This window comes from Calidris pugnax, unplaced genomic scaffold (assembly GCF_001431845.1).
Source record: "Calidris pugnax isolate Ruff unplaced genomic scaffold, ASM143184v1 scaffold56, whole genome shotgun sequence".
Lineage (NCBI taxonomy): Eukaryota > Metazoa > Chordata > Aves > Charadriiformes > Scolopacidae > Calidris > Calidris pugnax.
Genome location: NW_015090839.1, coordinates 6,981,578 through 6,995,790, shown reverse-complemented (window position 1 = coordinate 6,995,790; position 14,213 = coordinate 6,981,578). Strand labels below are relative to the sequence as shown.

General features: G+C 36.9%; 1 protein-coding gene across 2 annotated transcripts in view; it reads right to left on the bottom strand.

The window, feature by feature from the left end:
- SLC25A21 (solute carrier family 25 (mitochondrial oxoadipate carrier), member 21) overlaps positions 1–14,213 on the bottom strand; it is a 109,110-nt gene that overhangs the window by 54,157 nt on the left and 40,740 nt on the right. For both annotated transcript variants that reach the window (XM_014942063.1, XM_014942062.1), the window contains exon 2: positions 11,638–11,721. In XM_014942063.1, coding sequence (XP_014797549.1) covers positions 11,638–11,721 — 84 coding nt within the window. The remainder of the gene's footprint in view (positions 1–11,637; positions 11,722–14,213) is intronic.

Below are 14,213 nucleotides of genomic sequence, written 5' to 3'. Positions count from 1 at the left end.
CCTGGCAGCCGTTTCATAGTGCTGCCAATCTCAACTTCATCTTCTTCACTGAGTAAATCCTAAACGAACGCTCAAAAAAGCAAAAAAAAAAAAAAAAAAAAAAAGCATGGGAATTGATATTGTATTCATAACTGGAGCCAATCCTTCAGTCAGAGTCACTGCCCCATGTGCTACACCAAAGCTTCAGAACTTGACTGTGAAGTGCCTGCCGGCTTCCTGGGGAAGAAGCTTTCTATGCTGGATAGACAGAATGCAATGGCAGAGTCTATCTGTGCTTCTATGCGTGCATTCCTGTAAGGAGATGCAGTGTGTTACTCACACGTTACACTTGATGTAAACATTTTTATAATTTAAAAAAAATTATTTTTATTGCAGTAAAGTTAGCGTTGTTATTTATAGGGGAAAAAACCACGGCAGACTGTGAGTAAAGTTGCATAAGCAAAGAATGTGAAAACTAAAAACTCAATATCATATGTATTTAGAATTTTTTTTTTTTGATGAGGCAAATAGCACAACAGGCAAAATGAACTATTTTTCACAGTTTGGTTCTCAGAGTCATATGGAATACAATGTGCCCTGAAATATGAGTTAACATTATACAGAGATATACTCTTCTAAAATATTCCCATACTTGATGCTAATTTTTCATTTTACCTTACTTTATTTAAGATGCATTCCATGGAAAATCTACACAACTGTCAAATACTCATAGCTATTTACATTGCTTTTTTTTTCAAGTTGGTGCATCGCTTTAGACGAATAGTCTCTCCTCCATGGTCAAACAGATATTCTCAACATTTAGTTGACTAATTTTCTTCCATACCATGAAGCACAATATACAAGAAGGCTCAAACTTGGATAAAAGCAAAGGGAAGAGGGGTTGGCAATGGTGTTAGAGATGAATGCTCAGCATATCTAGCAGTTACTGTTGCAATGGCAGCTCTACGACAACAAAAAGAAGCCTGTCAGGGAAAGATTGTCTTTCTAACAAACATGTAATTCAGAAGTTTCTTATATAATGCAATTCATCTTTCAACATTAAAAAAGAAACAAAATTAATTTATTGGAAAAAAAATATTTTCAGATTATGGCATAATATAAAGTTGTTAGTAAAAATATTATAAGTAATATATAATTAACCTACCCTTAAAAGAAGAAAATGATGAGTATTGAAAAAATTCTACCTATTGTAATAGGTAGATGTAGTCTTACTACATCTTTGTACTTTACAGTTAAAATAATGAGCAAATGTAAAGGTCAATTATTTCTGTAGTGAAAATATTTTATCATTGAATGCAATACTTGATTTTGCATAGGATCTTCATCTGCATTTTTCAGAGATCTAAAAATTTTAGGGGTTCAAATCAAGTAGAATTATATACAAATAAACAACCGTGGACTATAGTAATTAAAAGGATTGGCATAAAATAGACAAAGCTGTTTTTTCGGATGTAACCAATGAAGAATATGAAAGTAAATGAAGTAAAGACATGTAGATTAGAGAGCGGTATAATAGATAAGTATTATAGATAAGTATGAAATATAGTCTAATAAATATGCTAAATGCACGTTTTCTGATTACTTAGGTCAGGACATGAAAAAATTAATGAGGAATTTTTCTCTTCCCGGTTTTAAACTACAACTTCTAAACTTCTATTTTAAAAACAAAGCTTTTGACCTAAAACACCAGTGCTCGTTTTCACGTGCATTGCTTCCTACAACTTAAACAAAAATGCTTTACTTTGCATTTTACGCTGTCTGCCAGGTATTTCCTGTGAACATCCCATCTAAAATCTCTTGGTTCTAGTAACTAACGTCTGTAAAGAAAATCCTGGCAAAACTGCAGTTTTAAGCTTCATGAGCAGCCATTTTAAACAGAAAGCTGGTTTCGTTGTGTTGACAATCACATTTGAAACTGATTCCTTCCAGATGAAAAGATGCTTTTTCAAACAATGTAATAAAAGTGTAAAGTCAGCTGTTCTAAGGACATAAAAGTGATTTATCTGTTCTCTGGTCACTGCTTTTTCTCTTGATACGGGGGGATTTTTCTTTTAAAGAATAGGTTAAAAATTAATGGTTACTAGAAGCCCAAATTACAGAGAAGTGAATAACAATTTGCCTTTTAAAGTTACACAACATATAACTGCAATTAATTTTGCATCCCATGATGTATCCACTATTGTGTTTATGAAATGTCAAATGTTAACAACCAGATTTACATAATAGATAAACAGTTAATTCTGACAGCTGACTTGAAAATGTCATGAGCAGAATTCAGAGCTATTGCCTTTGATAAGAAATAGGTTTCAGTCAGGCTTCAGCTCCTTTTATCTGCCTGCGGCTGGGCATGACAGCCTTGCACCAGGCTCAGATTTGAGAGACCCCCTGCCCCTCCATCAGGGCTAGAATCGGTGTCTCACCTTTTAAATACAGGTTTCAATTCTGGAGACTCTGATGGCATGACATATATATATACCATTTCAGAACAAGCAAGTTGTGTAGGGACTGATGCCCAATAAGTAGCAAGACCCAAAAGTATGAATTAAACTTAATTTACCCACTTAGCCTTAACAGGCTAATTCATGCTAATTCATGAAATGATTGCTCAGAGGATATGCAGCCTTGGCCATGACTAATCTCGGAGTGGTTTTGGTTCCGGACCCGAAAGGTTCTCATGGGCTGAAAATTTTCATACAGGCCTGGGTGAGCCAAGGAAGCCCTGGAGAAGGGCAACATGTACAGCACACTGTGTGCCAGCCCTTCCCAGCTTTCTGACTCTAGGTGGCTCTCGGTTCAGCAGCTCGGTTGCCTGTGGAGCACCCTCCGCTCTGGGCCGCGGGGGCTGCACCCGAAGGCACAGGAGGTTTCGGGGCTCGGCTGTGGCACCGCATTGCTGCCCGAAGCTGGGGCAATGGTGCCAGCCAGAAATGTCCCCGTCAGGTTCCCGGGTGCAAACCTTTGCTTGGAGCACAGGGGAATGTCCCTGTCACCACTCTGAAATACTGCAGCCCCCTCACACTGAACACTTCAGTTTCTGAAGTGGTAGAAATTCGTGGCCATTATCTTGGGCTACCAAATTTCGCAGCTGTGTTCTTCACATTCAGAAAACATAAACACATTACGGAAATCCGATGATACAGCGTAGTATGATATTTTCCATACACTAGACTAAAAGAAGGCTTTTCAGAAGCATAATTATTACATTGATCTATTTAAACAAGATGTTTGAAACCAACAGGAACATAATGTGGTGAAAGGATAAATATTCTTGAATTTTAAAATCCTAAGGACTAAAATTTTAAGTTTTGCTGATCATTTGCTAACTAGAGTAGATAGATAAAAATGGATTGTCAACAACACTTGTAGGTATCTTCTTACTACTGTAAGCATCTTATAATGCAGTCATCTGACTCCAAACTGAGGCCTGTAGGAGCTATTGCTATGAATACTAATACTATAATGGGTTCTATTTATGTTATATTAGTAGGAAATAGAGACAATCAAGAAATCGTAACTTTAAGATTAAAACATTCTGATTATGAAAATATTTGAAACTTAAAAAAAAACACAACTTGGACATTTGAAAAATACAGAACAGACAACTACCCAGTGTAAATGTGTGTACCTCCAGTGGCCTTAGCAAACAATAACAACTAATTGTTAAGGTCTGGCCTGTTTATTTCTTAGGTGCTTATAAGATTTAAATTACTTTATTGTGTTGTGTTCCTATGGGAAATAAATATGCATATGTTTTATCTTTAAAGCATATGATTCTCAGAAGTGATTCTTTAAAAGTGTCCTTGTTTACCGTATTGCCATATATATACCAGATCTAATTTTGCAAGTAAGATGTGTGTCAATTGGTGATAAAAACACGGTTAGCAAAACGCTGCCCTTAGTTACACCAGTACAATCTTGTTGTTTTTCAGAGAGCTATACACATAAAAAAGGGAATAGAGGTTTTTCACATTCCAGAGCCATTTCTTATGTTTTCAAGTGTTAACATATGAAGATGGGGGTAGGGAACCTCTAGTCAGGAACAGAGAATTCCTGCCTGAAGGGGATGATGAAAACCTCATGACAGTAACATCACTGTAAATACTGCTGACTATCTGGAGACAGTGTAGTCCACTGAACAGGGCGCTAGCCTTGCAGTCTGAATACGCAGCTTCAGGCCTAAAACTGCCTCTAAGTCCATGCATGCCCTCAGACAAGCTACTTCACAAAATGGATTGCCAAATAAGTCCTCAGATGCCTTCTGAATTAGGAGCCTATATCAAAGAATGCAGTTTTACGTTCAACACACATGTTCCTCAGAGCTTTGATATTAACATGCTACCATGGGGCAATCAAATGACATGGTATCAGGCTGTTCCACGAGAACCACCTGTGTGCAAGCCCCTGTCCTACTCCACTCCCTGACTCTTTATATCTCAGTAGCCCCATCTGAACAGTTGAGATAATGGTACTTTCTTCTTCTGTGAAGAGTTTAGAGACCTATAGGTTAAAAGAACAAGTATCATCTTTTTTTCATGACTGACTAGCATTGCAAAAGCATCTGGTCACTTGGGATTGTTGGCAAAACTTCACTGGATTGTGAACTGTTTAATTTTTATCTACTTAGAGACTAAGAGAATGCAAGAACATTTTATAAATAGGCATGCATTCACACATATGTATATGCATTTTAAAACATAATCAGGCATCAGAATTTCCTGACATTTTTGCTGTCTTTATTGGGAAATGAGACAAAATTGGATCATCAAATGTGAATGTTTATTTCCAAAAGAAAGCAGAATGCACACCAGCTTTATACAGACACACAAAAGATGTCTCCTTTGTGACCATATTTGATCTAAAACCTTGTAACCATAATATATACCACAATCTTAAAGTAAATGATCAGGAAAATTCTGTCAGTCAAATTTTCTTCCTTCCTCTTCTCTAACCTTGAAAGCTGTCTTAATGATGTTTTTACTCAAGGCTGTACCACAATTTAAATTTTATGGCTTAGCACGCAAAGTAAGAATAAAAATGATGGTTTTAAGACACAAGTCCAAACAAACTATGGATAACTAAATAAAACTGAGAACAGTTAGACCAGCTATTGCACATAGGTCAGAGTAGGACATGGGGTAAAGTGAGTGTAAGTGGCACAAGAACAGTAACAGGGAAAGCAGATCTATTGCTCTGCATGTATATGTCACGCATTATGAAGAAGGAACTCTTGCTAATTACCCAGAAGAAATTCTGAAATTCTTGTATTGTGTAACACCCTAAAGTCAATGCTAAGGCATCTGTTTTTGTTCCTTTCACTGCAGATCTGTGAGCCCCATTCCCCACTGTCTTCCAAACTACACAGGCGTGAGGGCACTTGCTGTGTGCCTCCTCTATGGGTTTGCTCTGTAGGTTTGCCTGCAGAGGAACTGTAAGAGCCAGGTTTCATCCAACAGAAAAAATGGCAAAGTGAATTGCTTACTTCCAAAAGTAAGTGGACAGATTAAACAGTTGATAATTTTAATTTTGTACTACGAGAACTTGTTACCTCCCTACCTAAATTTTGCAGGCTCATGCTTCTTGAACATATGCAAATACTAGCTTTTCTAACGCTGAGCATTTCTTCTTTAAAGATATGCAAAGCAAGTACAAGGATTCAAAAATACAGCTCTAAGACACTAATTTTTATCCACAAAAGCCATCAGATTTGACACAGGTTCACAGTTCAAGCCAACACGCTGTCCTTCACAAATTCAGTTGCCGTTCCTAATTCAGCAAGGTGCTATAAAGCTTAATTGATACCTTATCTTTCAGGTGATATTATTTCATACAGGAATGTGATAATTATTTCTGATACTCTAAATCACAGGTTTTTAGTGAAGTCTGCAATAGACACAATAGTATGGCAGGAAGATGCCAATGTAGCATAATGTGATCCACAGAATAATTCTGCAATGTGTGGGATAAAGAGAAGAAAAATTTGCAAAATAATACAGACTATGGGGATTCATCAGGATAGATGCAGATAGACATTTTGGTACCGTTGTGCCCTTTTTTGTGTCTTCAGTCTCATGTACAAATCTCATGCACTTGCTCTTTTACAAGCATTATGAGTTTGTAAGTGGTGAGGCAGTCCTGCAGGACTGGAAAAGAGACAGGTCTATGTATAGATATTTCTAAAGTACAAGTGCTAGCAGACCTTCCTCAGTGTTCAGGTGAAAGTTACTGTTCCTGTAGTGGGTGCAGAAAAGAAAAAGTGCCTGCATGTCAGTTTGCAAGATCACAGTCTCTGAAACTGGCAGTGCAGGGGAGTATTTACTGAGAAACAAGATTCTTGAAGGAAGCAACCAAGCATGGATCCAAGTTCGCTTCTGCTCCTCCGGGTATGAAGCGCTAACCAGAAACCAAAGAGCGGGGCAGATAGCTGTGGAGGGAAATAACATCTTAATCTACCACTTCTGCTTGCCTCGGAGCACTTAACGCAGAGCCTAGAGCCTGGTCTTTTGATACCACAGGAATTTATGCCTCCAGTAAGTGGAAATGAATCTCCGCTTCATAACTGCTCACTGGGAAAAGGGATTTTTGGCATGACTGACCATGTCACACTTCCCTGGTCAGCAATTTCATTGAAGGATTCAGACACAGGGTAGCCAAGTATTTGTATCTTGTATAACACTTATTTGGCAGCCTTCTGATAGGTCTCCTCAGCCCAGTTGGAAGAGCACACATCCAGCTGGGCCCCAGGAACGGGCAGTGATGATTGCTGGTGAGTGCCAGGGGCCGGTGCTTGCCTGCAGGGCTGGCAATCCTGCAAGTCTCCATCCCTGACCTGTTGGCAATTAGCAGCAGCAGAGGATCATCTGCAGGCAGCTGGGAGAGCCAGGCCTCAAGAGCACTGCTGTAGTCTATCAAGCACTTTTTACCACCACAGACAGCCTATGGATAGAGGTAGGACAAAGGAGAGTGCTAGCAAATTCCTTGACTGATGAACGATCACTGTTATCATGGAAACCAGGAACCCTCCAGCTTCTGCATGTTTGCTGACAACTCCGCACTCCTCCAGCTCCTGCTTAATCTTGGCTGTTCTCCCACCTACTCCACCCATAGCTGACAAGTCTTGTGCAGCTTTATAACCTAATCCCACTAATGTATGAGTCAGGGTGCTGCTTATTAAGAAAAAGAAAGGTGTGTGGTCATACAGACAATTATAGGTATAAGAGAGTGGTAAGGTGGTGCTGAGAACAAGACAGGAGTAGTTATAAAGCTATTGGGCTGTGTAAACATGGAGGTAATTGCTCCTTTCCAAACCAAATTAAACATAAATAATTAAATAACTCAGTAGAAGTAATGAAGTCTCAAATGATCAATGACAATTGCGTTTTGCACTTTCCCAGGACCATCTAGTTCTAAGAAAGGCTAACAGAACTTTAAACTGTAGCTTATTCAAGTGCTGAGTTATAAAACTGGAAACAGGACGCTACTACCCTTTTTTCAGGCAACTTACAATGAATGAGAAAGGAACAGGTTTCTTGACTGAGTGCCTACCAAAAAAGCCAACTGTAACCCAGAACATTTACTGTTAAAATTATGAGTCCATGAAAATCTAAGTTTATAAGAACAAAGTTGTTTACAGACTAGAAATAACAGCATACATCATTATAATGTTGTAACTGCAAATTAAGACAGTGCAGATGGGCATAATTTTCCATTCTTAATATGAGACACAACACCATGTGTCTTTAATATAAATGCAACATATACATTCAGTTAGACTGTTGGTTTATTCTTACATTTCATATTCAAACTTAAGTCATTGTCCAAGAAAAAGCGACTGAACACTAATGCAGTAAAGATGATGATACAAAAACTTGTCATTTAATGTAACCTAACTTCTTATTTGTAGGATCTAAGAAGAATGAAAGGTTTTCTCTATTAATAGTTTCAGTTAATCCTGTATCCAAACATTTTCCCCAATAAACATCAGATTATTTTTATGTTGGCTATAAAGCTGTCACTCCTCAATAAACAGATATACTCCTGGTGGGCTTACCTCTGCTGTCAAAGATCTGTCAATTCATGCACCATCTCATAAGCAAAACCAGAGAAGCTCGGATGCACGGCTCCTTGTGAATCCAGCTGAGCAGAGGTTGCTCACCACCTGAGAGGATTCGCATCGCTGCAGCCCCCGTGCAATTGGCAGCAACTGGATGCTCCCAACACAAGTTCCCAAAAGCCCTGAAGTTAATACTCCTGCCTCCCTTTAATAGAAAGCTATGTGACCTTTAATGCTCTGCTCGACTGAGCCTTCCTTTAGTGAGTCTCAATTAAATTTTATGTTTTGTGGCTCCCATTTTCTTGTAATACAAGAAAAGAGTTCAAGGGATGGATCCTTCTTTGAAGAATTTAATTCCCCATGGAGAAAATTTATTTTCATCTAAAGAGCTGCTCAAAGTTTGGGGGAAGGGAGCTTTTGTAGAGCTTTTTTTTCTGTTTTTGGTGTTTGGTTTTTTTTTTTTTTAATTAAGAAATGTCTAGTATTTTGTGAAAATAAAGGAGTCTCCAGATTCTTTGAAAAGGACAGTGTTGTATTAGTGGCTAGACTGGAGATATTTCCTCTGTCCTTTTCATTATAATGAGGTAAAAAATCAGAGGCATGGTTAAAGAGATCCTGGCCATTAGTTGTCATGAAGAAGCTCTCCATGAAACCATCAGATTGCTACTGTGATATTGTAATAACAAAATGCTGGTTAATTTTCAGTAAGAGACATTGCAGCAAAGGAAACAGTTGCATATCTGTTCGTAAAAATAAGTACTTCCTAGGCTAGTTCTGCATACTTATGTTCATCAACGTAACAAGGTCAAAAAATTAAGGCATTAGGAAGTGTCTTCTCTGAACTGGACTCTGAAATTCTAGCAATATAGTTGCTACTATCGAAAATATAAGTACAAATGAGCATAAGCTCTATTCCCAAATGTAAACATGTCCAGGAGCAGGCCATTAGTAACATTTCTTTTACCACTATGTTCCTTCATTTAATTAGTTTGTTCTGTAGTCAACATAAAATTACATATGTCAGTAGGGAATTCTGAGTGCTGGAGAGAGATGCTTAGACTCTTTATAGTCAGTGTATACTGAATTAGATATTTCAGAAAATGAATCTAAAAATGCCACACACTGATGGGGTTATTTCATATTGCCAGTATGAAATAAACATGGGGCATGAATGAATTTCTTACACCATTCTCCCAGATCTACACACCTGAATCTAAACACCTCATAAATTGTTTTTATTTGCTTGGTATCTAAAAGTGAAGCTCTCTCTTGGTGCTCTCTTCTGCACATTTTTATGGTCACCCAAGGAGGGGGTTATCAAGATTCAAGGTTTCCACTAACTAAAATAGTTCAAAGTCACCTCTCTCACTCCCTCACAACTGTCATAATCACCATGCTCCAGAAACTGGACAACTTGTACAGATGGGAATGCAAGACACATGAAGTCAAAGAGGTTTTTCAGAATTACTTGATTACTCTTTTTATTTTTAGCCAAAATTTAGGACTACATTGTATCTGAGATTCTTCGTGTCTTTTTTCCTTAGTGCTCTAGCCTGACAGAAATTAAGTGTAATCCACCACTAAACTGTGATTTAAATCTATAGTAATTTCATGTAATCATCTTCTCTTCCTGCTTAGAGAGTCTTGCCTATATAAACATTCAAAAATGCTCTGGTTTGGTTCCAGTATTGGGGCACGAGCATTCTACAGGAAAAAAAACACCAACAAAACAACCCAACTATCTTCATCTTTCCTTTCTGAAGTTCATTCACAGATGACAACTGTGCTCAGGCACTTCAATCTTTCTCCACAGTCAGTTTACGTGTGTTAAGTAGCAGCTTGTCTGAACAGTGGCAAAACAGTAACGAAGTCAAATCCACAGAATAAATGGTAGCTGTGTCTCTCAGTAGGATTTGCAAAGCACAACACGTAAACCAATTGAAACACAGAGTATTTGTTTCCTTCTCCCTCTCTCCTGAATAGTAAGAGAGTGTATTTTGTATGGTACATTGTAGAATGCAATGTCCTGCTAGTATTTTATACATGTGGATTGTAAAAATATCCAGTACACAATATAATAACATAGGTAATAAAATAAAACCCTGAAATCAATTAACTTGGAAGCTGTCTCTTGATTTATACTCATTCTCCAGATACATCTACCCATTCTTAATTTTACATTTTGTGACTAGTTCAACAAAATAAAAATACCAGTGAGTTCGGATGAGATAAATAGTATTTTCATGCTCACAGACATAAATATTGAAACTAGTTCTGTACTTAAAATTAGATTGACATAATTGGACGTATTAATATTATCCTATTATGAAAGCGCAGTTTTCTTCTGAGAAGCAATAAAAATTAACATATACTCACCTTAGAAAACCCCAGAAGCCACAAATTATCATTTTTTGTGAAATCTTTTTAGCTTTTATGCTTTTTAATGCCTTGTGGTGATAATGCACAACATTAGTCTTTCATCAAAAATTAATTTACCACTGATAAAGGCAGATGTGACAATTTCCTCTCTCAACACCTTAATGAAACTTTGATACATCTCCCTACTTTAGCAATTCAAACCACCCAGTTCTATATCTAACTTCTTATGTAGTTTAGCTAAACCTCACTACAAGAAACAAAACTGATCTGGTTCTTCATTTTCACTGCTCATCTCACCTCTGTTTTTCAATTACAGCTTGTGGACACACAGATGTGCCTCACTGCACCTCTGCTGCCTCCATACATGGTGTCTATGCCACTATACATAAGAACAATTCCATTTTGATGAATACATGGATTAAAAATGGGTTGCTATTGTATTTACAAAGTTCTTATGGAAAGTCTGCCAGGTCCTCAAAACTGGGATTTACTAATTAGAGTTACCTTGATTAAAGGGTAGCTCCTGAAGGGCTCCTGTGGCTAACAGGTTTAACTTTAAGCATATGATCGGTCCCATTACATTCACCCGCTTTAACTGGGCTGCTCATAAAATTAAGCGTGTATTTAAATGCCTTTCTGGATTGGACCCCAAGTCTCTTAGAGGAGCGCAGGCTTGGAGCAGTGGTACCTTCTGAAGCCACTATGATTCAGATGACTAAGGACCATAAATCATTTTCCATATTCTGTCAAACTGAAAAGCTTTGGAATTTTGCTCACACAAGTCCTGGAAACATTGTCTGACACAGCTAACTGGGAATGCCAGTTCATCAGAGCTTGAAAACAAGTTCTGAAGTTTGCTGAACTGGTAGAGGCTCAGGCTGAGCTAGTTCAGAAAACCAGGATGAGAAGATACAAGAACCTAGATACTGCACCACACCATCCTGCGCTCAGTACTGAACTGTGTTTGCCCCGGTGTCTACACAGCAGTGGATTCTGGTCTTTAAGCATATCCTAATAGCAAAACTTGGTGTTGTGAGTTTAAGTGATGCTAACACTTTTCAAATTGTGCTCGTTATGTAAGACTGCATGTTTGCCAAATTCTGGCAATTGCAAAAAAGGGTGGAATATAAAGAGGATCTAATGTCTGGAAAATGGGTGATTAAAAAAGGTCACATAAAATTGACAATTTTAAAAACATATACTCTTACCCTTCTCGTTGGAAAATAGTCCTAAAACAGTCCCCCAGGCTCTTGTAACCGGTCGGATCAGTTTTCCCTCTTTGAATTTGGAACCTAAAAAAAATACAATTTACATCACAGCATGAGAAGTCAGGGATTTTAAGCCACTTTTAACTTTCCAATTATTATTATAAAAGGAGTGTTAAAGGTTTTTTTACATATCTGATTCATTATTATATACTGTTCCTGATATACTTATTAACACTGTTTTCATAGAAGCTGTTAAACTAAGGAAAAATAGAGCTTTAGTAGTAACTTTTTTTGTAGTTTATGGAACTCACAGTATAGCTATCACCTTTGACATTTACACCTCTTTCTAGTTGTTTGAAAAATAAGCTGTTAACCCTGTGCCTGATCCAAAGACCATTGAAACTAATGGCAGTCTTTGAGTCAAACCCTCTTTTTGAAAATCTGAAATGGAATACTATCATGGGTTTCACTATGACATTAATCCACTGTGCAGTTTCTTTCTTTTTATATCTGACGCAATTACAATAAAAATCAACCAGAGACATGACCAGAAATTACAGCACCATTCATTTTTCATAATTTAATAATAAGATGAACAATTAAAGCAAGCAACGAATTATTTTAATTAAAACCTTGTTTTTTCTATTCACATTTTGACAACAATAAAGATTTCAACAGGAGGCTTGTAGTCTTGAAAGGAAAATCAAGATTATGATTTAAAATTGTAAACATCTTTTTATTTATGAGCAGTGAGTTTAACAAACTATACTATTTTACTATTTTACTAAGAATCTCAGATTACCCTATCTCTTGCAGTTTTGAAAATACAGGCAACACATTCAAGTAAACAGCACGGAGAAATTTTGAATCCATTTTCAGCAATAAAACTTCTTTTTAAACTGATAATTACTACATAGCACTTAAAAAAATAGGATATTGATGTCAGCAATTCTAGTCTAAAATAGCCCCATATCAGGCAACCACTAAGTTGGCTTTATCATTAAGTGCAATAATGATTCTACACAACAAATAGTGTTCAACAGTTTCAAGGAATAACTAACATTATAGTCAAGAATATCATATGCCACAGGTATGTTGCTGTTCTGAGAAACATCTATTCTTACTTATTCTAATCGTGATACTGAATCTCATTAATATGTAACAAACAAAGGTATTTTAAACTCAATGTTACACAGCAATGTTCTCCTCTCTTTCAACAGAATTCGGTAGGGTCAAATCAAGGTTTGTATTGTGGCAAAAGGCATTCATTGTTTTGAACATCAGTAATGTTCACGATGCCATGAACTAAGCCATGTTCCGTTCTAACACATATAACATTTTTATTCACTTTGAGGAAAAAATTTCCAGTGATGTAATACAATTCTTTGGGCAATTATGAAGGCAAACCCACACCTTTTTTGAAAACGGTTAGAAAGAAACACTGAGCCCCTCCATAGTTCTAATAAAAGTAGTTCAGGCACATCTGGGATCTCTATCTGGGGTAACCTCTTTTATTAGCACAAGAACTTGCTGCCAAGTTGGCAGAGAGGAGAATGCTATTCAATAGGCTTACATTCAAATAAGAGCTGATGCATAACATTTTGTCTGAAAAGAACCCTTGGGAAGACTAATAGTTGAAAAAAATGCCTCAATGCCATCACACAAAGTCCAACAGTAATATCAGCTACAGAAACTTTTACACTGTGGCAATCAAGCAATCAAAATTATAACATAAAGCAGATTCTATATACATTTTAATATATTTAAGACTTGATTACTTATACCTCTCAGTCAAAAAAGAAAAATTGCTTTCTTTTGCTTAAAGAAATCTTGCGAAAACTCACTAGGAAATAACTTCTTCCAAGTATTTAAAAAATGAAATTTTCTTAACCCAAACTCTTTTCCTTAAATTTCAAGATTTGGTCTGTTTGTAAACTCAGAACAATGCATCACTGTTTCTTAAAGATCCTCTGAATAATGTGCCTTCCCTCTCTTTCACCCTGCAAACACTCAAGCATGTCCCACTAGCACATGTATAAGGTTCCCCACTAACTCACACACACACAGCCATTTGTAAAACTGGGGCTTTAATCCCAGACTCACTGTGGAACTCCACAACATGGTGAACATACTTATATAATTTTGTTTTACGGTTAACACAGTGTCTACTTCTCAACTAAATTTAAATGATTTTATAAAAATACATCTCTGATAGCAGTACTGAAAATCACAGCAGAAATGCAATAATACCATATATAATTTATGTGTATCAGATGAAGGATAACTTCTTGCTAGAAAAGTTAAATCGAAGAAGGTTTACACTTATTTCAGTTTTTGTTTTAATGCAGATAAGACCTTAGTATTAAATGAGTCCGCTTGTAACACTGAGTCACACAAATAACATATTCCTTCCTTTAGGGTTTTTGGATCCATTCCTTCCCTAGTAAATCTTTTTTATAGTTTTAACAGCGATCCTAAAATAAATGCCAATTATGTGCTTCAACCTAGATCTGCGACTTGGGTTCTTTGATTCAGAATTGCTTGCCTCAATAAAATAATTTGTAACTTTTTTAATG